The 25,896-nt window shown below is 38.3% G+C and overlaps 1 protein-coding gene and 1 pseudogene across 1 annotated transcript; one reads left to right on the forward strand and one right to left on the reverse strand.

Moving 5' to 3' along the window:
• The first annotated feature begins 2,566 nt into the window (after nt 1-2,566).
• On the forward strand, nt 2,567-9,460 carry LOC112908050 (ATP synthase subunit f, mitochondrial pseudogene; annotated as a pseudogene).
• A 401-nt stretch (nt 9,461-9,861) lies between these two features.
• Nucleotides 9,862-25,209, reverse strand: C2H5orf46 (chromosome 2 C5orf46 homolog). The gene is made up of 4 exons (XM_025982935.2): nt 25,109-25,209; nt 20,714-20,849; nt 16,542-16,598; nt 9,862-12,702 (listed from the first exon to the last, which is right to left on the reverse strand). Exons 1-3 carry the CDS (start codon nt 25,176-25,178, stop codon nt 16,550-16,552), a joined length of 255 nt encoding a protein of 84 aa, XP_025838720.1. The 5' UTR covers nt 25,179-25,209; the 3' UTR covers nt 9,862-12,702; nt 16,542-16,549.
• Nucleotides 25,210-25,896: the final 687 nt, after the last annotated feature.

Below are 25,896 nucleotides of genomic sequence, written 5' to 3' on the forward strand. Positions count from 1 at the left end.
TAAAATCATTGCATTTCAGGAAACTTCCTGTTTTCCATTTTTATTTTACCCCTATCTGTAAGAATAGACCATTATTTACAGTAATAAATAACTCCAAATCTCAGAGGCTTATATTCACAACATTTCAATTTGTTCCCACACTATTTAGTTATCATAAATTAGTTAGATAGAGCTCTCTCCATTTGTTTGAATTCTGTGACCTGGAACTGATGGAACAATCTTTATCTTGAGCATCTCTGATTGTCATGGCATGTAGAAAAAGAAAAGTTAGTGAGTCATGGGCTAACATTTTTTTTAAGATATTTATTTATTTATTCATTAGAGATATATAGAGAGAGGCAAAGACACAGGCAGAGGGAGAAGCAGGCTCCCTGCAGGGAGCCTGATGTGGGACTCGATTCCAGGACTCCAGGATCACGCCCTGGGCCAGGGGCAGGCATTTAACCACTGAGCCACCCAGGTGTTCATGGGCTAACTTTTAAAGCTTCCCCATGAAAGCAATGTACGTTACTTCTAGTCCTGCATCATTGGCCAAACCATGGCACATAACTATACTTGACTCAAGAAACATAATGTAATTTCCCACATTACTTGACCACTTCAGAGTAACTGCAACCTGAGATAACACTTTTTGTTTGAAATTTCCTGCTCTGTTGGATATCTTTCATCCCACTACTAGCGTTCTTCTTATTTAACCATTATTTTTGTTTTCTTTAAATGACTCTTATTATCCTGATTTCCTCTGATTATTGATTCCTCTTCTCCTTTTGCTTTCTATATGGCTTTCATTGTGTGTGTGTGTGTGGGGGGGGGGGTGTCTCATGTATTCCCATGGCTGACTATATAATCTCCATGTTAGGAACTCTAAAATCTATAGCTACAGTCTATTGCTTTTTTGAGGAAAAGAGATTGTTACCTATAAGATACCTCCAACAGAGGCTCTTTTTTGTGTTCAACTGAACTCACCTCCTCCTTAACTCATTACCTTTCTTTCAAAACATGTTTACTTGTTCTAATTTCCTATCTCAGTATATATAGCACAACCATTTCCTGGATAGCTTAAGTCAAAAACTTGGCAATCATTCTTAATATGCCTTCTTCTCAGCTGTACTTTCTAGAAAGTCCATAAGAAAGTCCTGTTTATTGTAAGCCTTTTCCATATCTGTCTATACATTTTAAAAAAGATTTTATTTATTTATTCATGAGAGACACACAAAGAGAGGCAGAGACACAGGCAGAGGGAGAAGCAGGCTCCTTGTAGGAAGCCCAGTGGGGAACCCGATCCCCAGATCCAGGATCATGACCTGAGCCAAAGGCAGATCTCAACCACTGAGCTACCCAGGAATCCCCTGTCTATATATTTTTCATTATTGCTTCTGTTACTGCTCTTCCCCAAAGCTTGTCATTTCTCACTGATAAAATTGAATCACTCATAATTGCTGGTATGAATGCAAAATAGTATAGCCACTCTGGGAAAATAATTTTACAGTTTCTTGAAAAACTAAACATGCACCTATCCTGTGACTCAGTAATATACTCCTGGGCATTTATGGGGATAAATGAAACATGTATGCAAAAACCCGTACACAAATGTTCACAAAAATTTTGTTTCTAGTAGACAAAATCTGGAAACAATCCCATTACCCTTCAGTGGATGAATTGTTAAATAAATTGTTATACATTGGTAGGATGGAATATTACTAGCAAGAAAAGAATGAACTATTGATACACACAACAAGCTGGAATGATCTTCAGGGAATTATGCTAAGTGAATAAAAGCCAATCCTAAAAATTTGAATACCATGTAATTCTATTTACATAACATTCTCAAAATGATGAAATTATGCAAATTGAAAAGAGATTTCTTTTTTTTTGAAAAGAGATTTCCAGGGGTTAAGGGGGGGGGGTGTTCAGAGGGAAGTGAGTGTGCTGTATAAGGACTACATGAGAGATCTTTGTGCTGATGGAAATGTTTTGTATCTTGTCTGTGTCAATGTCAACATACTGGTTTTGATATTGTAGTATAGTTTTCCAAGATGCTGCCATTAGGGGAAACTCAGTAGAGAATATACTGGTTATGGTTATTTCAAAATAAAAAGTATAATTTAAAAATATTGTGAAGGGGAGCACCTGGGTGGCTCCATCAGTTAAGCATCCAACTTTTGATTTAGGCTCAGGTCATGATCTCAGGGTCATGAGGTTGAGCTCTGCTTCAGGCCCTGTGCTTAGTGGGAGTGTGCTTGAGATTTTCTCTTTCCCTCTCCCTCTGCCCACCCCCTGCCCTGGCTTATTGGCTCTCTCTCAAATAAATAACTAAATCTTAAAAAAAAAAAAAAAGAAAAAATATTATGAGGATAAAGCAGAATGTAGAAATAGATTATATAATTACTACAAATTATATATAACTATAATGATTTGTAAGTTTGTATAATTACATATGTAACTTTCATTTCCTTACTCCATAAATCTCACAAAGTTGAGGACACCACTAACAACTTTATATGATTTTTCAAAATATTTTCTGCACATTTAAAAATAAGTGTATATGGACACGCAGGACTCCAAGATGGTGTGAGTAGTACCAGTGGTGGAGAAGAACCTCATGGATGTGAAAATAGGAGAGATGCCAGGCTGGATACTATTGTGGGATTTTCACTCCTAAGGGCATTGCTGGAAAGTTTCAAAAGGGTTACTACTGATGTTTAAATAAGTATGTTAATGTGAATAGAGGAAGTGTCCCTGGGATTTCTGGTGGTACTGGCAGTTTATGTGCTTTTCAACTACTTCCTTTCATACAAGGAACTCAAACATAAACAGCTACACAAGTACCACTGGAGAAGGCCCAATATTGGGGGTGTATCTCACACCCCTGAACCCTTTCATATCCTAATTGAGAATTTTTTTAAAGATTTTATTTATTTATTCATGAGAGACAATAGAAAGAGGCAGAGACATAGGCAGAGGGAGAAGTAGGCTCCCTGCAAGGAGCCCAGTGCAGAACTCTGTCCTGGATCCCGGGATCACACGAGCCAAAGGCAGATGCTCAACCGCTGAGCCACCCAGGCATCCCCCTAATTGAGAATTAACGCTCCCTAAAAAGATGATTGGCACAGAAAATAAGTAAATAAAAACAAGCATGTATGAATGAATCACACTTTATTCAAACTTTCATATATGTAAACTTAAATTATTTTAGTATTTTTCTTATTATAAAGAATGCTATGATAAATATCCATTTATTTGCATTCATTTCTGTATCACTTCACAAAAGTCTTCACAGAAAAGAAGTGGAAGTGCAATGCCAAGAATTATATGAAGTTTAAAATCTTGAAAACTAGTAAGAAATGTCCACTGGAAACAGCAGTTGGGATCTGAAGTGATGGAGGTCAGAAGTTCCATTCCCAAAGATGAGATTAGGAGCCCATGACAATGCCTAGGGTATGTCTGTTGACATACCTGAGAAAGCAATGCATTTCTTTTTACTATGTGCTGGAAGGTCAGAAGGTGCAAAATATGAATCATTATTACTGGTTTCCATATTTAAGTTAGGCAATACAAACATAAATCAGTAAGATGAACACGACCCACATTCCCAAGATTTTTGCAGTATAAAGATACAGAAACTATGTGGGTAAACATGAGTAAATAATTATAAATTATGATAAGAACAATGAAAGAAAAGAATAGGATTTTAAGAATGGTAATAGTGACAAGAGGTTCTCTATTCCATTTTGCATGGTCCAAGAAGTCCTATCTTTGGAAGTGTCATTTAAGTTGGAACTTGAGGTTATGAAGAACCCGTCTCAGCCAAAGAATATTCTGGGCACATGCACACACCCAAACTTGGCTTTCTCAAGGAACTGAAAAAGTGTCTTTGTGTCTGAAGCCCTGTGAGCTGGAGCAGAGGGGTGCAAGATGAGGCTGGACAGGTAGACAGAGGTAAAACTGTGCATTGGGTGTTATGGTAATGGGCACTGTTTTTAATCCCAAGAGCCCGAGTGTCATGGGCAGTTTTGTGTCCAGCATTCCCCATCTCCATGAATGGCACACCACCACACGTCCAGTTAGTTGAGTTAGACAGCTCAAAGTCATTTTTGATACTTCCCTTTTACCGACACATCACGTTCAACTCGTCACCAGGTCCTGTCAAACTCACCCCTCAATATTCCTCGCACATGGTGCCCATCTGCGCTGGCACCCCCTCGTCCAAGTTTCTCATCTTTTGCAAAAGCTTCCTAGTTGGCTTCCTGCTTCGACTCCTGCAGTGTGTTCTGGCACAGGAGCCAGGGATCTTTTCACAATGCAACAATGATCATTCTCATTCTAAAAGCAAAATTCTTTTGGTATCTTTCCATTGTTCTCAATGTTAAGAATAAAATCATGACCCACCTATGAGGTCCTTTAAGGCCTAAACTTGTTTTCCTCCCTTACTCTTATTTACTTATTTACGCCCTGGGCCGAAGGCATCGCTAAACCATTGAGCCACCCGGGCTCACCCAGGGCATGATCCTTGAGACCCGGGATCGAGTCACACGTCGGGCTCCCTGCAGGGAGCCTGCTTCTCCCTCTGCCTGTGTCTCTGCCTCCCTCTCCATCTCCCTCTCTCTTTCTCTCTCTCTCTCTGTCTCTCATGAATAAATAAATAAAATCTTAAAAAAACCCTTCAAATTGTATACTTTCAGTATTTTGAGTAATTATATATCAATTGTACCTCAGTGAAGTTGTAAAAAGTTGTTCATAAACTGTGAGATATAGATGTAAGCTGATTTTTTGTCAATGAAGTATCAAATAAACTGATTTGGGTCAATAAAATTATTATATTTTGAAGGTAGCCCCATCTGTTATAATATTTAAAAATTTGGAAAATATTCTTTGATCTAGCAGTTCAGTTTTGGGAAATCTTTTTTTTTTTAAGATTTTATTTATTTATTTATGAGAAACAGAGAGAGGGGCAGACGAATAGGCAGAGGAGGAAGCAGACTCCCTGTGAGGAGCCCTATGCGGGACTCAATTCTAGGACTCCAGGATCATGCCTTGACGTGAAGGCAGATGCTAACCCAAGAAGTCCCTTGAAATCTTTTATGAGGAAATAAACACATCAGTGCCTAAGTTTATGTGTATAAGGATGTTTATTGCAGCAGTCTCTGAAAAGCCAAAAAAATAGAAACTATGAATTATGAATGCCCAACAATAGGGAAATTATGATATCTTAAATTGCAGGTTCTTTTTTACTTTTAAAAGATTTTTTATAGTTATTATCTTTATTTCAATATCATTTAATTGTAAGTTTATAAATTTATATAATTTTCTTTTTAAAAATTTTTTATTTAAATTCAATTTAGCTAACACATGGTGCATTATTAGTTCCAGGGGTAGAATTTAGATTCTATAGTTGCATACAACACCCAGTGCTGGGATCCCTGGGTGGCTCAGTGGTTTAGCGCCTGCCTTTGGCCCGGGGCACGATCCTGGAGACCCGGGGTCGAGTCCCATGTCGGGCTCCCTGCATAGAGCCTGCTTCTCCCTCTGCCTGTGTCTCTGCCTCTCTCTCTCTCTCTCTCTCTCTATGTCTATCATGAATAAATAAATCAAATCTTAAAAAAAAAAAAAACCAAAAAACAAAAAACACCCAGTGCTCATTACATCAAATGCCCTCCTTAATGCTCATCACTCAATTCCACCATTCCCCCACCTTTCTCTCCTTCAGCAACCCTCAGTTTGTATCCTATAGTTAAGAGTCTCTTATGGTTTGCTTTGTTCTCTGTCTTTATCTTATTTTATTTTTCCTTCCCTTCCTCTATGTTCATGTTTTGTTTTTTAATTTCTACATATGAGTGAAATCATATGGTATTTGTCTTTCTTGACTGACTTATTTCACTTAGCATAATACATTCTAGTTCCACTTTCATCATTGCAGATAGCAAGATTTCATTCTTTTTGATGGCTGAGTAATATTCCATTATATATATTTATAATATTTACATTGTTATATATAATAAATATATCATAGTTATTTATAATATAAAATGAACACATCAAATATTTATATATGTACGTATACAATAATATATTTTATATGAATGTATATAATATAAGAAGTATTTAAAATTTTTGATATATTTATATAATATATAATATGCGGGATCCCTGGGTGGCGCAGCGGTTTGGCGCCTGCCTTTGGCCCAGGGCGTGATCCTGGAGACCCGGGATCGAATCCCACGTCGGGCTCCCGGTGCATGGAGCCTGCTTCTCCCTTTCCCTCTGCCTGTGTCTCTGCCTCTCTCTCTCTCTCTCTCTCTGTGACTATCATAAATAAAAAAAATTAAAAAAATAATATATAATATGCATAGTATATATATATATATATATATATATATATATATCACATCTTCTTGATTCATTCATCTGTCAATGGACATCTGGGCTCTTTCCATGTTTTGGCTATTGCAGAAATTCCTACTATAAATATGGGCATGCATGTGCCCCTTCGAATTCCTGGGTCGTATCCTTTGGGTAAATACTTAGAAGTGCAATTGCTGGGTCTTCAAAATGTTGAGGAAAACGTTTTGTCAACACATATTAGTCAGTTTCCCTCCCTCTCAAAATTTCCATACTGTTTTCCAGAGTGGCTATACCAGTTTGCATTCCCACCAACAGTGTAAGAGAGTTCTCTTTTCTTTTATTATTTTTTTTAAGATTTTATTTATTTATTCATGAGAGACAGAGAGAGAGAGGCAGAGACACAGGCAGAGGGAGAAGCAGGCTCCATGCAGGGAGCCCAACGTGGGACTCGATCCCAGGTCTCCAGGATCACACCCTGGGCTGAAGGTGGTGCTAAACCACTGAGCCACCTGGGCAGCCCAAGAGTTCTCTTTTCTCCACGCTCTTGCCAACATCTGTGGCTTTCTGACTTGTTAATTTTAGCCATTCTGACCAGTGTGAGGTAATATCTCACTGTGGTTTTGGTTTGTATTTCCCTGATGCTGAGTGATATTGAGCATTTTTTCATGTGTCTATTAGCCATTTGTATGTCTTCTTTGGAGAGATGTCTGTTCATGTCTTCTACCCATTTCTTGACTGGATTTTTTTTTTTTTTTTTAGGCGTGGAGTTTGGTAAGTTCTTTATAGACTTTGGATACTAGTCCTTTATCTGGTAAGACATTTGCAAATATTAAATATTTTATTTTTAAGTAATCTTTACACCTAACATGGGGCTCGAACTCTCAACCCTGAGATCAAGAGTCACTAGCTCCCCAACGGAACCAGCCAGGCACCCCTCAAATAGATTCGTAAAGATTTGTGTTATTTACCTAAAGTAAATATCATGAGATATTGTTAATAAGTAAAGTGCACACCCCGAACTGACTCCACATTTGCAACAATATTTGGATAAGTTTGAATGGACAGGAAGAATGGAGTCAATATTAGTTGCTGTGAGGGCTGGATTGGAGATAATTGTGTAGGAGATGGTTAGCTTTTAAAAGTATATATATATTTTTTTCCACTGTCCACCTCATTTTTTTCCCTTGGCGTGAGCACACGTTGCTTTAATATTTTTTTAAAGATTTATTTATTTATTTAAGTGAATGAGGGGCAGAGGGAAGGAGAGAGAGAGAATCTCAAGCAGACTCCCTGCTGAGCACGGAGCTCCACATAGGGCTCCATCCCATGGCCCAGGAGATCATGATCTGAGCCAAAACCAAGAGTCAGATGCTCAACCAACTGAGTCACCCAGGTGCCCCTGCTTTAATAATTTCTCAAGTGGAATTTTGAAGAAAACATTTTGTGAACACATTATTAGTCAGTTTCCCTCCCTCTCAAAACGAAACCAAAAATAACAAAGGGAAATGCTATCACAGACTTAAAAAGCAGTGCAGTAAAAAACAGGGACCTCAGGATCACAGATTTTTTCACTCAAATTCAGGCTCTAGCATTAATGACCTGAGTGGTTTGAATGAGTTCCTTAAACTTTCAGATTCTCAAATTCATTATTTTAAAATAGAATAATAATATATAATTTTTGTATTTGATGTGAAGATTATATGAGGTAACATTTATGAAGGACCAAGTAAGGGAAAGGTCCCAACGATATCTTTGCCATGTTAAGTAGTTTTTGAAGCGCCATCCTTGAATGACAAACATTGTCACAGTCTGGGCTTTGATTTAAGCTGTTTCCTCTGCCCTTCCTCCTCCTTCTGCATGTCTCTAAATCCTTCCTCATCTATCAAGATACAGCTCAAATATTGCTATCTCTGAAAAGTCTTCCCAGATCTCCCAAGGGAGCATTAATTGTTCTTTGCCCTGGTTCCCAGGCTGCCGTGTCTGTGTCTCCTTTATACAATACCATGCTGACTGTGGTTAGCTAATTATGTGCTTACATCTTCTGTATCATGACTGTGAGCTACGCGAGGTCCAGAACTATGAGATGTTCAACTTTGCATCCTTACTTTCTTGTTCTTAGGTAGATGTTCTCTGATTTCAATTTCTTTACTTAATACAGAACACAACAAATATTTATTGATCAACTACTCTCTACCAGACACTGTTCTAATTGCTCACACTTGTGCCAGGAACATTGAGCAAAAGGCAAAATTCTTGCCTCATGGAGCTTACATTCGATTGGGGCTAGAGAGAAAAAGGAACAAAACATATAAAAAGTTTTAACACTGTTAAAAGGTGTGTGAAATGGAGAGAAAAATGCAGCAGCCAAAGCAGGTAAATGATGGGTGGGTACCTGGTGGTTCCATGGTTGGGTGTCTGCCTTCGGCTCAGATTGTGATCTTGGAGTCCTGGGATCGAGTCCCATGTCAGGCTCCCGAGAGGGAGCCTGCTTCTCCCTCTGCCTATGTCTCTGCCTCTCTCTCTGTGTCTCTCGTGAATAAATAAATAAATAAAATCTTAAAAAAAAAATGGTGGGCCAGAAGGTATGATTTTAGTCAATTTTAAGTTGAGTGCTCAAGAAGTTCTTATTGGGAAGACAATCTCTGAGAAAAGACTTCTAGAAAATGCAAATTAAGCCATGTGGCTGTCTTGGGAAGAGTATTTAAGGCAGAAGGAAGAATAAATGTAAAGCTCTATGGAAAGAATGTGCCTGGAGTGTTTAAGGAACAGAAGGATCCCAAATGGGTGGAGTGGTGGGAAGAGTATTAGAAGTAGAAGAGATAAGAAGCAGGTTTAGGTCTCCCAAATTTGGGAGAAATCTTAGTCACCATTGTAAGGAAATTTTAAAATATCACTTTTGCTCAGAATGAGATGGAAAGTAGGAGAAGGAATAGATAGAATTCAAGTTATGTTTGATAGAAGGACTTTTTCTACTCAGCACTTCTATAAAGTGCAAGATGTAAATTCCCTCAAGGCCTTACGTCCTGGTAGGAACACTGGGATTGAGGAGGGAGCAGTGACTGTGGACTGCCATCAAGGTGTTACAGGGATCACTGCGTTGGAGGTGAGACAAACCTGACTGAAGTTCCCACTCATCCTTTACCAGCAATCCTATCTTGGGCATGATGTCAGTTAGCCTCCCCGAGCCTCATTTTCTTCATCTCTCCTATGAAGGGAATAACGCCTCGCCATCTTACTTCAATCATACTGTGTGTGATAATGAGTTTACAGTGAGATAATAATATGAAGAGAACATAAAAGAAAAATATATGCAGATGCAAGAGATTCCGGATCCTCCAAAACAGATGTCTGCTGGCTTCAGAGAGGGGTCTGATTAGACAGTAGGAAGAAGACAAGGTAACAAAAGGTACAAAGAGGAAACGTGTATTATAAAGCAAATGGAAAATCTTCAAAATCTCTGTATACTCCTGGAGATCTTGGGCAGTTACTTCCTAGTAATTGCATCAAATTCAGGACTGATTTGACATCTGTTTTTGTTCTTTTTTTTTTTTTTTTCAGTATGGAAGAGGGATTTCAAATTGTACAACAAACAGATAGGAACATAAAGACAGAAACTCTGATACGACACGTCTCTCAAAAAAAAAAAAAAAAAGGTAGTTTACTGATTCTTGTAGCAATACGAAATATATTTCCCGGGGGTAAATTGAATACCCAGAATCTGAAAAGGTAATTTTGGGTCACATTTGTTGGGGAGAAGCAGTCTGCATGTCAGATGTTGAAGATAATAGAAATCTTGGGTAATTTGGGGTAAGAGGTTGTGATATTTGAAATCACAGAGTATCCAAATGATCAACAACATAAAATGACAACCTGTAGAATGGGAGAAAATATTTGTAAGTCCTTTACCTGATAAGGGGTTAATATCCAAAATATATAAGGAACTCATACAGCTCAATAGCAAAAACAAAACAAAATGAAATAGTTAATCTGATTTAAAAATGGGCAAAGGGCCTAAATATTTTTCCAAAGGAGACACATAAGTGTCAAACAGGTATATGAAGAGGCGTTCAACATCATTATTCACTGAGGAAATGCAAATCAAATCACAGTATCATGTCACACCAGGTAGAACAGCTATTATCAAAAGGTAAGAGAGATTAAGTGCTGACAAAGACATGGAGAAAAGGGAACTCTCATGCAGTGGTGGGAAAGCCAACTGGTACAGCTACTCTGGAAAACAATACGGAGGTTCCTCAAAACATTAAAAATAGAAATACCATATGATCTAGCAATCTCACTTTTGGGTGTATATCCAAAGGAAATGAAATCACTGTCTTGAAGAGATACATATACCCCCCATGTTCACTGCAACCTTATTTACAAGTAGCTTAGACATGTAAATAATGCGTCTATTGATGGATTAATGGATAAAAAAATGTAACACACACAGTGGAATATCATTTAGCCTAAAAAAAGGAAAATCCTGCCATTTACTACCATACGGATGAATCTTGAGAGCATTGTGCTAAGTGAAATAAGTCAGGCAGAGAAAGACAAATACTGTATGATCTCATTTATATGTGGAATCTAAAAAAATGGAATCATAGAAAAAGAGAGTAGTTTGGTGGTTGCCTTGCACAGAAGGTGGGGGGGGGGGGGATGGATAGGTAAAGGTTGTCAAAGGATAGAAACTTGTAATTGTAAGACCGGTTTATTCTGGGGATGTAATGTGCAGCATGGTGACTATAGTTAACAATAATACTGTATCATGGACTTGTAAGTTGCTAAGAGAGTAGATCTTAAATTTTTTTACTCCAGAGGCACCTGGGTGGCTCAGTTGGTTAAGTGTCTGCCTTTGTCTCAGGTATGATCTCAGGGTCCAGGATTGAGCTCCTCCAGGCTCCCTGCTCAGCGAGGATTCTGCTTCTCCCTCTCATTCTCTCTCTGTGTTCTCTCCCTCTCAAATAAATAAAATCTTTTAAAGAATTTTTACTCCAAAAAAGGTAAATACATGAGTTATAGATGTATTAACTAACCTTATTCTTGTAATCATTTTGCAGTATACATGTATATCAAATCATCACATTTATACCTTAAACCTATACTATGTTATATGTCAGTTATATGTCAGTAAAAAAATATGTTATATGTCATATGTTATATGTCAGTAAAAAAAGAAGAAATTAGCAGTGTCTGGAAAATGCAGAAGGTGGGTTTTCTGAATTTATTTTAGAGAGTAATGTGTATTTTTGGTATTTTGTAGGTGTTTACTCTTTGTGTAGTTATCTACATTATTAAAGGTCCTTTCTAAAAAAAAAATAAAGGTCCTTTCTGTTGCCTGCAGACAAATTTTGGCTATTAAAATAGGAAGCAAGACAAACAAAAGATTTATTGAAACACTGGTGTTCCTTTTAGAGTGAGAATGCTTAGGAAAGGCCAAAGCAGCACAACTCTTGAGAACTCAGTAGAAGTACAGAGATCCTTTATTCTAGAACACTGCGATGATTATTATCATCATCATGCTCCATGATTTCAGTCTGGTCTTACTGTCCATATAATAATCTGGGAGAATCTTTCCGACTCAGATAGGTCAGGTTCTATAGGGGTTTAATCCTCCTCTATGACCAAGTTGGCAAGAACCATAGCAATGGTTACTGGGTACCTGCCTCTGTGTAATCAGGTGGTAGAACAAATATGAGAGCTGCACAAGACTTTTCCAGGACTCTTCCATCCTTGATACTCTGCTATTCTATGAGAATTATAAAGACTCTCTGGAATAGTAATAGGCTTGTTAATTTAAAAAAATGTTTGGTTTTTAGTCCAGGAGAGTGGGCTCAGATATATTTGAAAGACTTTCCAAAAAGGACATGTGGAACTTTTAACTGTGAAATGTCATACATTTGTAGGGCTAAGAGTTTGTTCTTTGGAGTCGGGTTCAAATTCTTTTTCTGTCATTTACTTATTATGTGACTTTGGACTTGATACTTTATCTGGGCTTTAGCTTCCTTATTTTGAACCATCCTTTGGTTATTGTAGTTAATAATAGTTGTATATTTTATATTTTTTTGCATCATTAAAAACTTTAAATATGCTCAGGAGACTTACTGGTACCGTCAACAAAAATCTCCTCAGTTGACTAGGATATGTGACATTAAGAAGACACATTTATTCTGACTTCTAGAGGTAAGAATGCTAAGTCAGGATGTTCAAAATAGTTGTGTTTGGTTGAACCAGGTCCTGAATCCTGAGAACTTGCTTGGAGCTGCTTTTGGGGCCTCTGCTCTGGAGGACTCCTGAAGCAGAACTGGAAAAGCAGGAATGGCTGCCCTTGGGTTATTCTGGAACCTTGTGGGGAGTGTCCTTAGAAACACAAGCCAGATAGAGGGAAACAATTACCAACTATAGAGGGCTTAATATTTAAGAAAAATAACAAAAAGTTTTTAATCTTTTCTCTAACATTTTTATGTCACTGCACTTTAAAATGTGAAATGATTTATAATGATATCAACCATAATACTATTTGAGGAAATAAGCAACAACAATAAAAATGAAAATGCAAGATATATGTGGCAAGAATCAGCAACAAAGATGAAGGGAGGATGCTCATAGGTTAAATTTAGGGATAAAGTGAGTCATCAGTTTTAGTTTGAGTTTCTGGATAGACAGGAAAAAAAAAAAAAAAAAAAGAATAGACCATGCTACATAAATCTTACAATCAGAAAGGAAGAAGTAGTTTTTAGGGAAGGCAAATTTTTCTTTCTCTAAATTCAACAAGAAACTTTTCCCATAAGACATCATGGAGTGGATATTAAGGAATGTCAGGCCCAACTGTAGTTTGCTCTTCAACGGCATGAGGATTTCCTATTAAATGTATTTATTCCCTCCACCCCACCCCAAAATGTATTTATTCCCAGGTCCCTCGGAAAGTTCTGACTCAACAACTCTACAGATGTGATCTACTGAGTACATAGTATATTTTTTCTTAATTCAAAACACATAATTAGAAATTAAGAATTCATGAAACACTTTCCCAACTTTTACTTCTTTGACAATAGCCTAGTGAGGTTCATCAGATTTTTTTAACTACAAGAAGAAAATTTATACCTTAAGATGTCTAGTGACTTAAGACACTAGGGTACTTGAATCCCTATGATTTATTTCAAATGATGCTGGACAATAGGAAATAAGTTTTAAGTCTACTAACATAAGGAGGTTGTACCAATGTGATCAAGCAGAGGTTGGGAGGGTCTCAGATTAAGTGTCCAACTATTGCATGAGTTGCTTTTGAGACCCTGTCCTATCAGTCATCTGAGACATGTACAGAAGTTCACCTTCTTTGTAAAGCCCTTTAAGTGCTCACCGCTCCCTCCAGACATGTCCCTTACTTCCTTTCTCCAAGGCATGTCCAAGGCACTTTTATACATGACTTTCATTTCCTTCCAGAGTCCTGGGGTACGTTGTGCTAAATGATAGCCCACGCTGTCAACTTCTCAATGGCTGGACATCATTATTTATTTTGATAGAAATAGGTAGAATCTGACACATAGTAGGTGCAGATTAAATAAGCACTAAAGGAGTCTGTAAGAAAGGGGCATGTGTTAAAGGAGAAAGATGGGGTATCCATGTATCTATCCGTCTGTCTATCTTAATTTAGGACATACCTAGAACTTTGGTCATCTTTTCTATTTTCTATACTGGAGAAATAGGCAATGCTGTGAGTCATTTAATTCTAAAGTGGTGACCTGCTTTTGATTAGATGTGGCAATTATCATACACGTGCAACTTTTAAAGGTACCTATTACATGCACAATCACTAGGGTTTAAAGAGATACTCCTGATCAAACCATTCAAAATTTGATCTTGGCCTTAGAGGCTTCCCTCTCTCTAGCCCATTTTTTTATGTCCCTAGATTGAGCCATTCTTCCTTGCCCATCAGAGCGTGCACAATTGGTTCATGAACCTACTCAACGTTTTTTATATGCAGTTAAAATTCTGGCATTAAGGTCTGGAACAATTAAGTTCCCTAAATTTTTGACCTTAATAAGGAGTGAAGTGAAACTCAGGGAGGCCAAGTGACCTCCCCAGGATTGCACAACCAAGAGCAGACAAGTTCAGCAGCTTGAACTTCTTTCTTCTCCATCTCTTCTGCTCTTTATATTCCTTAATGGCACCTTGTCTATTGGACTATCTCCTACATTGAATGGCTGGTGTAGAATTCCAAGGATTCAGGGTGTGGGTACCAATGGTAGAGGTGCGTGCCAGCAGCCTCTGAATAAACCAGCTGAGGGTTGGAACCTGCAACAAGAGGTAAGCTGTGCTCTGAGAAGATGGAAATGGGAAATGCAAGCGTAAGTGAGTGTTCTTAGAAGCTTAGCTGGTTTGGGGGTCTGGGTTGAGTATGTCTTGATTCCAATGCCCAGAACTGATTTCTGTCCTTAGAAGCTTACAGAAAAGAATAGGTTAAGTTCCTGGGTAATATGATAGTAACTTGCTGAGCCGACATTACTAACACTCAGGTCATAAAGTGGAGACAATAGGGAAAAGGAGCATTCCTAGATCAGATATGAAATAGAGTTAGGAAAGACCGTGCTTCCTGGAAATACATGTAAGATAACTCAATTAACCAAAGGGGTGGTGTTTTGTTTCTGTGGGCACCTTGAAGGCATGTGTAAGATCACACAGCTTGCTCACTCTTTTCAACTGCTTCCTTCTGCACTGTTCTTTGTTATTCACTAGCACTACTGCATAGTGATAGAATGCACAACCTGGAATTAGGCTGCCTGAGTTCAAATCTTTCCCTCTTCCCTTTCTCACTTGCCCATGTTAGTGACTTGGTCATAATCCTTACTTATAAAATTAAAGAATAACAATACTCATTTTTTATAGCGATGTTAGAGTGAAATTAGGTACTATATATACAGCACTTAGCTTAATGCTTAAAGCAGAGTATGTATTGTTTATGCTAGCTACTCATAAAATAATTGTTCTCAGCTATATCATTTCTGTTTTTGTATTTCAATATCCATTCTCCCAAGAGAATAGAATAAGGAACCAGCGAGTGTTTCTGAGCACTCACACTATATTGTTTCTAGTTCCCCCTTATTCATGGTTTTGCTTTCCACAATTCCAGTTACCCACAGCCAACTGAAGTCTGGAAGCAGATGATCTTATTTCTAACATAATGTCAGGACATCAATAGTAGTCTAATGCTATATCACAATGTCTGTGTCATTTGTGTCACTTCATCTCATCATGGGGCCATTTTATAATCTCACTTCATCATCATCATCAGAAGGGTGAGTACAGTATACTAAGATATTCTGAGAGAGAGAGACCACATTTACATAACTTTTATTTCAGAATATTATTAAAATTCTCCTATTTTATTATTAGTTATTATTGTTAATCTGTAACAGTGCCTAGTTTGTAAATTAAACTTTATCATGGGTATGTATATATAGGAAAAAGCATAGTATCTATGAGATCCAGTGTCAGGTATCCACCAGTGTATTGGAATGTATCCTTCACAGATAAGGGGAGACAACTGTAAATCCAACTATGTGAGATTAGAGAGTTTGTTAGTCTTTTCTCCTGAAATTAGGTTCAGCAAATCTCACTCTTCTCATAAGTAACTAATTGCATAGTTACATGGGCCCTTATATTTTAGTGCACACAATCCCCTCATGTGCCAAGCACACAAAGCAAGTGACTAGCAGAGTTGGGGCAGGACCAGGTCTCCTAACTCCCAGTGCTTACATGTTGCACCCTGCAGCTGTGCCTCCTTTCTTAAGATAATCTTATTAGGTCTGTGACTTTATAATGATAAAAAAAATATGTATTTAAAATTAAGTTTAAGAAACTACAGCAAAAACAAATGCAAAAACACACAAAAAAATACCTTTTTTGCTTATAGGTAGGCACAGGGATGCCCAAATTAATTAAATAAAATAAGACAGACCCTTTGTTCAGTATGCTATTATTTTAGCTATAAATTGTAACTTAAAATCACCTGGGGAGGGCGCCTATGTGGCTCTGTTGGTTAAGCATTTGCCTTTGGCTCAGGTTGTGTTCCCAGGGCCCTAGGATCCAGCCCCACATCTGGCTCCCTGCTCAGAAGGGAGCCTGCTTCTCCCTCTGCCTCTGCATTACCCCCCTGTCTCTTATGAATAGATAAATAAAATCTTTGAAAAAAAAGTCACCTGGGAAGTCACTTTGTTGAATGTTCTCCTTGTTTATCATCAAATTCCATAAATCCTCTTGAAAAGAAAAAAGATAAAGACAAAAAATAAATTAGGATTGAGATTAAATAAGAATGTTAGGATAATCACTAGGATGTCTTAAAACGTTTGAGCCAGTTTTCTTCTGTAGATTTTCCTATGTCATAAATAAGTGCCATAAATAAGTGTCATAAATTCAATACCTCCATAACAGCTTGTAGTTTGTGAATTATCTGTTTGCACAATTACCTCTTTGAATTTGCCAAAAAATCTATTCATTAGGTGTCTATTATATATAAACTGTATAAGATGGATATATTGGTATATTTGTTTAGTAATATATCCCCAGCACCTAGAACAGTGCCTGGCATATAGTATAAATTAATAAATGTTTGCATTAAATAAATAGTAAATGGATAAATGAATGAATTTTTATCTTTTTATGTATGAAAAAAACTTCTAAAGCTCAAAGAGATTAAACAACATGTCCAAGACATGTTACCAAGCTGGTAAACTGCAAAGTCTAAAACTGAGATCTCTAGAATCAGGAGTTAATACTAGAAGAACTATACTGTTCAAGGGTAGAGTGCAGGGTAGCTGCTGAAAAAATAAAATGATTAATCTATGGCCTTTGGAGGAGTTCATAGTCTAGTGGAGAAAATAGACACAATTGAAAACAATGAAACAGACATGAAGGTTCCTACAAAGCATTAGGAAATCCAGAGTATAAATATCGGCATTCTGTAATCATAGGGGACTGTGATGTCTTCACAGAGCTTGTCTTTGAATTGGACTTGAAAAAATGATTAGACTTGCTAGGTAAACAAGCAAGTCTTCCTCGTAAGGCCTTGCTAGCACAGCGAAAGGCCATGTGCAAGGATGTTGGGGGTTTATGCAAACATGACCAGTTCTGAAACAAATCGTTTGTCATTGGGGCATCAGGCGTTTGACCTCAGGAGTGAGATTCACGATTAAAAGATACACAGGCCTCAGGGAAGAACATTTTAACATCAGCCAAATGCATTTGTTCTGATTTTCAGCCTATGGAACTTCACAAAAGGGTTTCAAGCATAGCAGTAATAGAACTCAACTTGTGTTTTTGTTATCTGACAATGAGTAGAGGATGGTTTGGAGGAAGGACAGACAGAAACAGTGGAACCAACCATAAATAATAAAAAGAGCTCAGGAAAGAGGTGAGGAAGGACTCTGCTAGGCCAGCTAGTCAGTGGAGTTGAAGAAAAACAATGATAAAGCAAAAAAATTTAGAATATTCCGTGATTCAAGAAAGGTGGTGACAAGCAGGAAAGATCCGGTAATAATATTGCCCATCTGAAGACACACGCCGGCTATATTTGGAGCTTCAAGGGGTAATGTTTAAGGGCAGATACATAAAGAAAAGTCAGAAAGAATGCAAAAGAATGGCTAGAGGTAGGGAGGAAACAGGAAAATGTGTGTCATGGAAATTCAGCAGGTGAGAGGAAATTCACAAAGACTGGAGCCTTCTTGAGGGGTCAGAGGAATTAAGAATATGTATGTTTTTCAGACAATGGTGACCAGAATCCAGTCAACATAGCTCTAATCCAGAGTGGAGAAAGTGAGCTATTCTAGTCAGTGCCCTGAAAAGCACTCATATGGTATTATTATGTGCCTGACACAGTACTTACACATCAGATATAGTAGAGTAAATCAAGAAAATTCTCATCTTTATAAAGTTCCCCATCCCTGTCATTCTCTCTAATCAAATCTCATTTTATCTTTGAAGGCCCAAATTGTATCTCATCCTTGCCATAAACACTGCCCTAAGTATCCTGCTGTCAGTGACAACTTCATTCTCTAGAAATTACCTGAGATGATTTGCTGACATTTATCTTAGTTAGCATATTAGTCATCACTGCATTTGCTATGTCATTTTGCCATAAGGACTGCAAATCTTTGACAAGGGAATTACATTCTAGATTTGTCCTTCCCAGTTTTTGCCCCTACTTTGTGTCTACTAAGGACTTAGAACACATCTTGATGGTCTCCTTCCATTCCCCATCCCCATTATATTTATGGTCTTCCCTTAGACAGAGAAAGGACAGCTAGATTTTTCCCTTGAGCAAGGACTGCTGTGTCTTTCAACAAAGATCCCTCAGGCTTTCTCAGTCAAATTGCAATAATGGGTTTTAGATCTGATCTCTAAGATACTTTTCCTTAGTTAATCAATTCAACAATTATTTACTGAATGTCTCATTCAATCTGTAAGGTACTGTGTTAGAGCCATGAACTAGATAGATCTGGTCCCCACTTTCATATAGCTACATGATTAAAAATAAATAAAGATGGTGATATATATTATAACGACACTATGACAAGGTAAAGTAAGAGAGAAGAACTATAGGGAATGAGAGAAGATAGTGTGAATAAGAGTGGCAATAGAATTGTTTTCCAAGGTGGTGACTTTTAGATGAGCTACAGGACAAAGCACTAGTCACGAGAGAAGGGAAGAGCATTTTAGGCAGAAATGAAAGCAAGGGCAGAGAGCCCGAGGTGGTTTTAAATTCCAGAAACAGAAAGAACATCATTTACTTAGAAAACAATGTGGAAAAGAGGACATGGTTGAAGTCAAGCTCCCTTCCCAAATCCAGAGCTGACATCAGTTGTCTTCTATTTCAGATAATGAGCTTTCAGGGTTAACAGAGAAAAAAAAGTTCCAGTTTACATCTGGGGAATTCCCCAGGGAAGAAATAAAAAGAAATACTATCTCAACTCCTTGCAGTGCTATTATTGTGCTTTGTAACAATATTCAACAGGAGTGCAATAAGTACTCTGTGCTTGCTTGCCGATTTCCTCTTTGTTTATATTAACAATCCCAGGAACTCAGTGGTTGCAAACGCAATCATAATAAGAAAAATAACAATACAAAAATAAACATCTGTGAGTTTCAATAATTTGTGCATGAGGATGGTATGCAGAATCCTGCCTATCCACATGATAACATATTGACTTAAGCAAATCAGAGATTACAACATGGCCCTTGATTACTTCTCTGTAGAAGTGTTTCTTAATCTGTTATTGGTCATAGACCCTTTTGAGAATTGAACAGAAGTCAGAAACATTTTCCCTAAAACAAAAGTCAAGATGCACACTTACACAAATATGAATAAAAATTTAAAGGGTAGGTGGACCTTTAAGGTCCATGTAGTGCAGAGCATCTAATGGAGGGCTTTCAAAATTGATGGGCTATCAGAATCACCAGAAAGCTTGTTAAAAAGCATATCCCTAGCTTTGCCCTAGGAAGATGCAAGATGGGATGAAGGAAACTTCATTTTGTACAAGTTCTCCAGGAGATTCTAGACCACACTTTGTCAAGCTCTGCTTTGGGGTCTTTGAAAGAGAGACTCAGTGAGTGGAGATTGAAAGCATCTGGAAATTCAGAGCAGGTTGGATCCAGGAAAGCTGAAAGTAGGGAGATGACTGTGGGTGGAATGACAATAGGGCAAAGTAGAAGTGAAAATCAGAGCTGTGTATAGACTGGAGTAAGATGTGTTAGGAGTTGGACACGGGCTTGGAAGCAGGTAGGGAACCCTGGGAAGATTCTGGGCTATATGCTCTGCCACCATGGCAATCCCTCATGATCAATACTCATATGAGAGGTTCTGTAGATTGTCTCTGAAAAGAGATCAGCTATTCCCTCTGATAACCCTCTTCAGTTTCTCAAACTAGAAGATAAAGGCAGGACTCATCACACCTCTTACAATGAACACATCACTAACCACCATCTTCACCAAAGATTTACAGTGCCTGGACTGGGTGGGTCCTTTATTCTTTTAACTTTACAGATGAGGAAACTGAGGCACTCAGAGAAGGAGTTCACCCAGTCAAGTAGCACATGTGTGAAGACCAGAACCTGGCTTTCTATTCCCTGGTCTAGTGCTCCTACTCCGCTGGCACTGAGATAAAAAATATTTTATGGAACTACATGTTGGGAATGTACACACTCCAAAAGAGTTTAGGAAAATTCATTGCGATGCAAATATATCTTAAGGTAGGGCAATACTTTTCAACTCAAATAATATATTGTCATGCACAATTTTGTTTCTCATTCATTTTAATGCAATGTGGTCATTACCAACAGCGAACTGGACAAAAGCAAGGTCTGTCTCAGTGCTTACGTGCTCCTCGTCATGGAGCGAAGGATGAATTCCACTGCATTCTCAATGATCTCTGTGCCCAAAAGGTTCAGGAATTTGGGGAATTCTGGCTCTGTTTTTTTGTCTGAGGCATCTGGCTGGTCATCTGGTTTGTCATCTGAAAAACAGAACAGAATCTCAGGTGATTCTCAGATTATCAGGTGATTCTCTCTAGGGAGCCCTAGACCACTTTGTATCCCCTCATTAATTATACAGCTTATTTTTATTGAACAACTATATTTATTGAACATTTAATGCCTGCCTGGACAAAGTCTTCACTTGTATTATCTAACTCTTAAAAACAACATATATTGATACTTAGGTAGATGTGGGTTTCCTTTCTGTTTGAGAAAACTGAAGCTCATGGAAGTTAAGTAGCTTGTCCAGAGTTAAGCAACTAGTAAATCCCAGAATGCCTTCCCCTCCTTTTTAAGATTATTTATTTATTTTAGAGAGACAATGTGAGTGCGAGAGTGAACAGAGGGAGAATTTCAAGCAGACTCTGCACAAAGTGAGGAGCCTGACAGGGGACTCGGTTCCATTACCTTGAGATCATGACCTGAACTGAAATCGAGAGTCAGCAACTTAACCAACTGAGCCCAGGCACCCCCAGAATGCCCTCCCCTTTTTAAAGATTTTATTCATTTATTTATGAAAGACAGAGAGAGGCAGGGACACAGGCAGAGGGAGAAGCAGGCTCCATGCAGGGAGCCTGATGTGGGACTCGATCCCGGCACTCCGGGATCACGCCCTAAGCCAAAGGCAGACGCTCAATCACTGAGCCACCCAGGCACCCCCAGAATGCCCATTTTAATGTATTTTTCTCCATGCAGTCCCCAGCCTGTGGTAATGATAATAATGGTGACATAATAATGGGTAGCATTTGTTAAGGATAGACCTATGACAGGCGATCTGCATGCAGTGTTACATGATTTTTTTTTAATTTTTATTTATTTATGATAGGAACACAGTGAGAGAGAGAGACAGAGACACAGGCAGAGGGAGAAGCAGGCTCCATGCATCGGGAGCCCGACGCAGGACTCGATCCCGGATCTCCAGGATCGCGCCCTGGGCCAAAGGCAGGCGCCAAACCGCTGCGCCACCCAGGGATCCCGTGTTACATGATTTTATTCTTGCAGCAGCCCTATTAGGTAGGCAAAACTATGTCAAGCTAAAAGTCAAGAAGTTGAAATTGAGTGTTTGAGGAGCCAATTCAAAGCAGAGTTAGTGAGTGACCAAAATAGAGGTCAATCCCATGTCTGACTGGTATTAAAATCTGGATTCAAAAGCACTCTGTGCTGAACTGCATAGCCTTTTTTTTTTTTTTTTTTCCAGTGGAGATACCTTTGTTTCTTTATATTCTTTAATTTTTCTACAACAAACATAGAATACTTATAAAATACAAGGTATCAACAACAAAAACAAATATGAGCTATATGGCCTTTGCTAGAAAAGTTATGATCTAACCACAAGTATGTTATAAGATTGAAAGCAGTATAATAAGAATGACAAGGAGAAATTCTAACACTTGTATATCATTTGATAGTCTGTAAATAGGACTACAGGACTAGTCCTGTAAATAGGATATACAGAACTTTACAAATGCCCTGTGATTTTACCCTTGACCATTCTTATGGGGTATGCACTTACTAAGAAACTGAACTAAGAAACTGAAAAGATTAGGAAACTGAAAAGATTAAGTGACTTGCAGGAGATCTCACAAATAGGAAGAGAAGATGGAACTCTAAATTCAGGCTTCTCACTCTTAACTCTTAGTCAAGTTCCCATTAAATGAGGACCAAGGATCCAGAGAGTGAAGCTTGGGACATGCAAGTTCCCTTGGGGGGTATTGGCTTTGCTTTGTGGTCTAAATGGTTCAGGAGATTAAAAATAATGAAGAGTGGCAGTTAGCAGGTTCAAGTGGCCTCCCTCTTGGACTCTGGTGTTTGGATGAAGTGGGACCTTTAGCTTTTAGTGTTATTGTAGCTTCACAAGTAGTGTTGCCAGATTTGGTAAATAAAAAACATGATATAATACTATCCTTGAGCAGTTTTCCCCTGAAGACATTTATGAGGTACAAAACAGCAATTCTTTGCATGAAAGGTGAGTTCCTTTTGCCCCGTGTTGCCCTATGCTTACTTGCATAACAAGTTGATTTTACTGACTTTTTATTTTAATATGATGCAAAATGCTAGCTTTTCAATATGCAAAGAGCCCTGGTTTGGAGTATGTGTGAAGATTGGATCCTTAGCCCCAGCCCTTGAACCACATCTATATTAAGAAGTTTCAGAGTGGGATCCCTGGGTGGCTCAGTGGTTTAGCGCCTGCCTCTGGCTCAGGGCGTGATCCTGGAGACCCAGGATTGAGTCCTGCATCGGGTTCCCTGTATGGGGCCTGCTTGTCCCTCTGCCTGTGTCTCTGTGTCTCTCTCTCTGTGTGTCTCTTATGAATAAATAAAATAAAATAAAATAAAATAAAATAAAATAAAATAAGTTTCAGAGTATGGTGGACCATGTGTTTTGGAGTCCTGTATACCTGAGTTTGATTCCTGTCTTCAGCAAAAAAAAAAAAAATCCATCATGTAACCTTACACACAATACTTAACCACTCTCAGTTTTCTCATTGTGTTTACGATCGGAAGATATTTTGTATATCTTTCATATGTATCATATACATATGTGTATATGCAAATCTATATATCCATATCATGTGTATACCACTTATCACAGTACCAGGTCCTTGGTAAACCCACAATAAATAACTGCTGCATTATTATGGATATGTGTCCATAATAATGGGTGCATATATAAATAAAATATATTAGTAATAACAGTAACAAAATGATTCATAGTTTTTTTTCCTCTGGTGCTTTAGGAGATTATGAAAATTAAAAACTGCAGTTAAGGCATTAAGAAATTTGAAAATGTTGAAAAGCAGAAAAATAAATAAAAATAATAAAAATTAAGAAGTCTGACATACTGGAAACAAAATATCAAAGCCAATAGTAGAATATTTTTTTTCTTTTCAAGTATAATATGGACTAGTCTTTATTTACATCAACTACTTGGTTGAGGTTTTCTGTCAAGGTAATCACAAAATTCTGAAAAAATACACTCCTGCTGATATTTATATAGTGTTCATGGTTTACAAAGTGATAACAAGGGTATATTCACTTGATCTGGTGAAGTTGATTGTTATCCCATTTTACAGATGAAGAAACTGAAGTTCAAAGCAGTGAACTGATTTAACTAGTTTCGGAGTTCATGAGACACGGAGCTGGGGACTGGTCCTTAAGCTGCCATCTCAACTTTCCCTTTATCGTGGTGATGACTTCAGGAGGTGATAGACACATTAGTGTCTGAGGTCATCTTTGTGGCAGTCTGCCTGTATGTTCTGCGGGTGGACAGTGGCTGGCTGACGATGTGGAGTTCTGACAAGTTACATGCAGAACATTTCAAAGGGCTCTGTTACTAAATTACTTGCACTGGCTGTGTTTTCTGACCTATCCTTCTGAATAAAGACAAGTCAAGAGCTTACCTTCTTCTGCAAGCCCAAAATAAATTAAGGAGAATCTTCAAGCTGCCTTGTGGTCCCCTACATGCTCAGAACAGACACGAAATAGTAGGCACTTGGTCATAATGGACAGAATCGAGGGACCCGGGGTTCCAGTCCCAGGCATGTCACTTCTACCTGTATCTATGCCCAAATGACTTGCCTTCTGCAAGCTTTGTTAACCTGCTGAAGGAGAAATGATAAAACTTGGAATGTTTACTTAAAAGGATTTTTATGAGAATCAAGTGAGATAATATATGATAACAATAACAGTTAATATTTAGCAGGTGCTTATTAAGGACCAGACTTTTGTCTCTTATTCAGTTTTATTCAGTTTTCATCACTTTATATGAAAGTTAACTATTGATACTCCCTTTAACACGTGAGGCCCAGAGAGGTTGAATAACCTGCCTGAAGTCACATTTCTGATGAGTGGTAAAGCCAGATTTACGAGACTTACTCCAGGGTATAAGTTCTTTACCTTTGAACATTGTTAGTTAGAATCATTAAAAAATAAGTACCCCCTCGGCTGTCAAAAAATTTATATTAGTGTCACTGTGTTGCATGAATATGTAAGAAAAAAGATCATTCCAAACTTCATACATTTGCTGAGGTTAGAGGCTGTCACTGAAGCACATTAGAATACAAATCCTACTTTCTTTTTGTTAGAAGATCTTCCTCTTGTCCTCTTGCCCAGGGCTCTTTCTGCACTGCCCAAAGCCCCGTCTCCCTCTTTCCTCTTTGCGTTCTGGATCAGTGCCACCACCTTCCTCTAATCCTGGCTAACTACCCCACATTGCATGGGCTGCTCTTGGAAACACTTACCGGCCTGGCAAGTCAGGATCAAGATGAGTAGTCCCAGGACGATCGTCAGCCGCAGCACTGAGACAGCCATGCTTGCAGCCTTGGGTACAGGTGCAGATAACCTGCTCAAATGCACCCCAAGACTTGCTCCATTTATAGAGCCTTTATAGGTGACATCATCTGCTGTGGAATTTAGGTTGTTGCGCAAGATATCTCCACAGCTTGCGCTTGGATTTCTACTAATGAACCCTGCCCTATCTTTTAAACCCCAAGTTTTTCACTTAGGTAAAGGAAAACCCTATTGCTTTCTGTAATGTGTATTTTATAAACAGCACTACAGTAACCCTGTTAAAGGTAGTTCCAACGACAGCATCAATGATTTGATGGATATCAGGCAGTTACTATGCAGGGCTAAGGGGCAGGCCACAAATCAGATTGGTGAGGTGTGCCTACCGCCCTCCTTCTGCCCTCTGCTTGTTTTTCCATGCTCTGAACTAATTACTTGTCCCCACATCGGCATGCCCATTCACACCCTCTTGCCACTGGCTCATGCTTTTTATTTTTCCCAGGATAAACCTCCCCATCATCTCCCCTTATTCCTACTTATTCCTCGGACTCAGGTTTAAATGCCCCTTCCCTGTGGAACCTTCATGATGCTGATTCCACCCCACTCCAGACAGTTGCTCTATCATCTGCCTTCTGGAAACCTAACATATTGTTTGAGAACTAAGTACTTGAAGAGATCTCTTCTCCTTTTGCTCATGGATCTCTTTACGACAGAGTTTTTTTTTGTTTTTTTTTTTTTTTTT

Source organism: Vulpes vulpes, chromosome 2 (assembly GCF_048418805.1).
Source record: "Vulpes vulpes isolate BD-2025 chromosome 2, VulVul3, whole genome shotgun sequence".
Taxonomy (NCBI): domain Eukaryota; kingdom Metazoa; phylum Chordata; class Mammalia; order Carnivora; family Canidae; genus Vulpes; species Vulpes vulpes.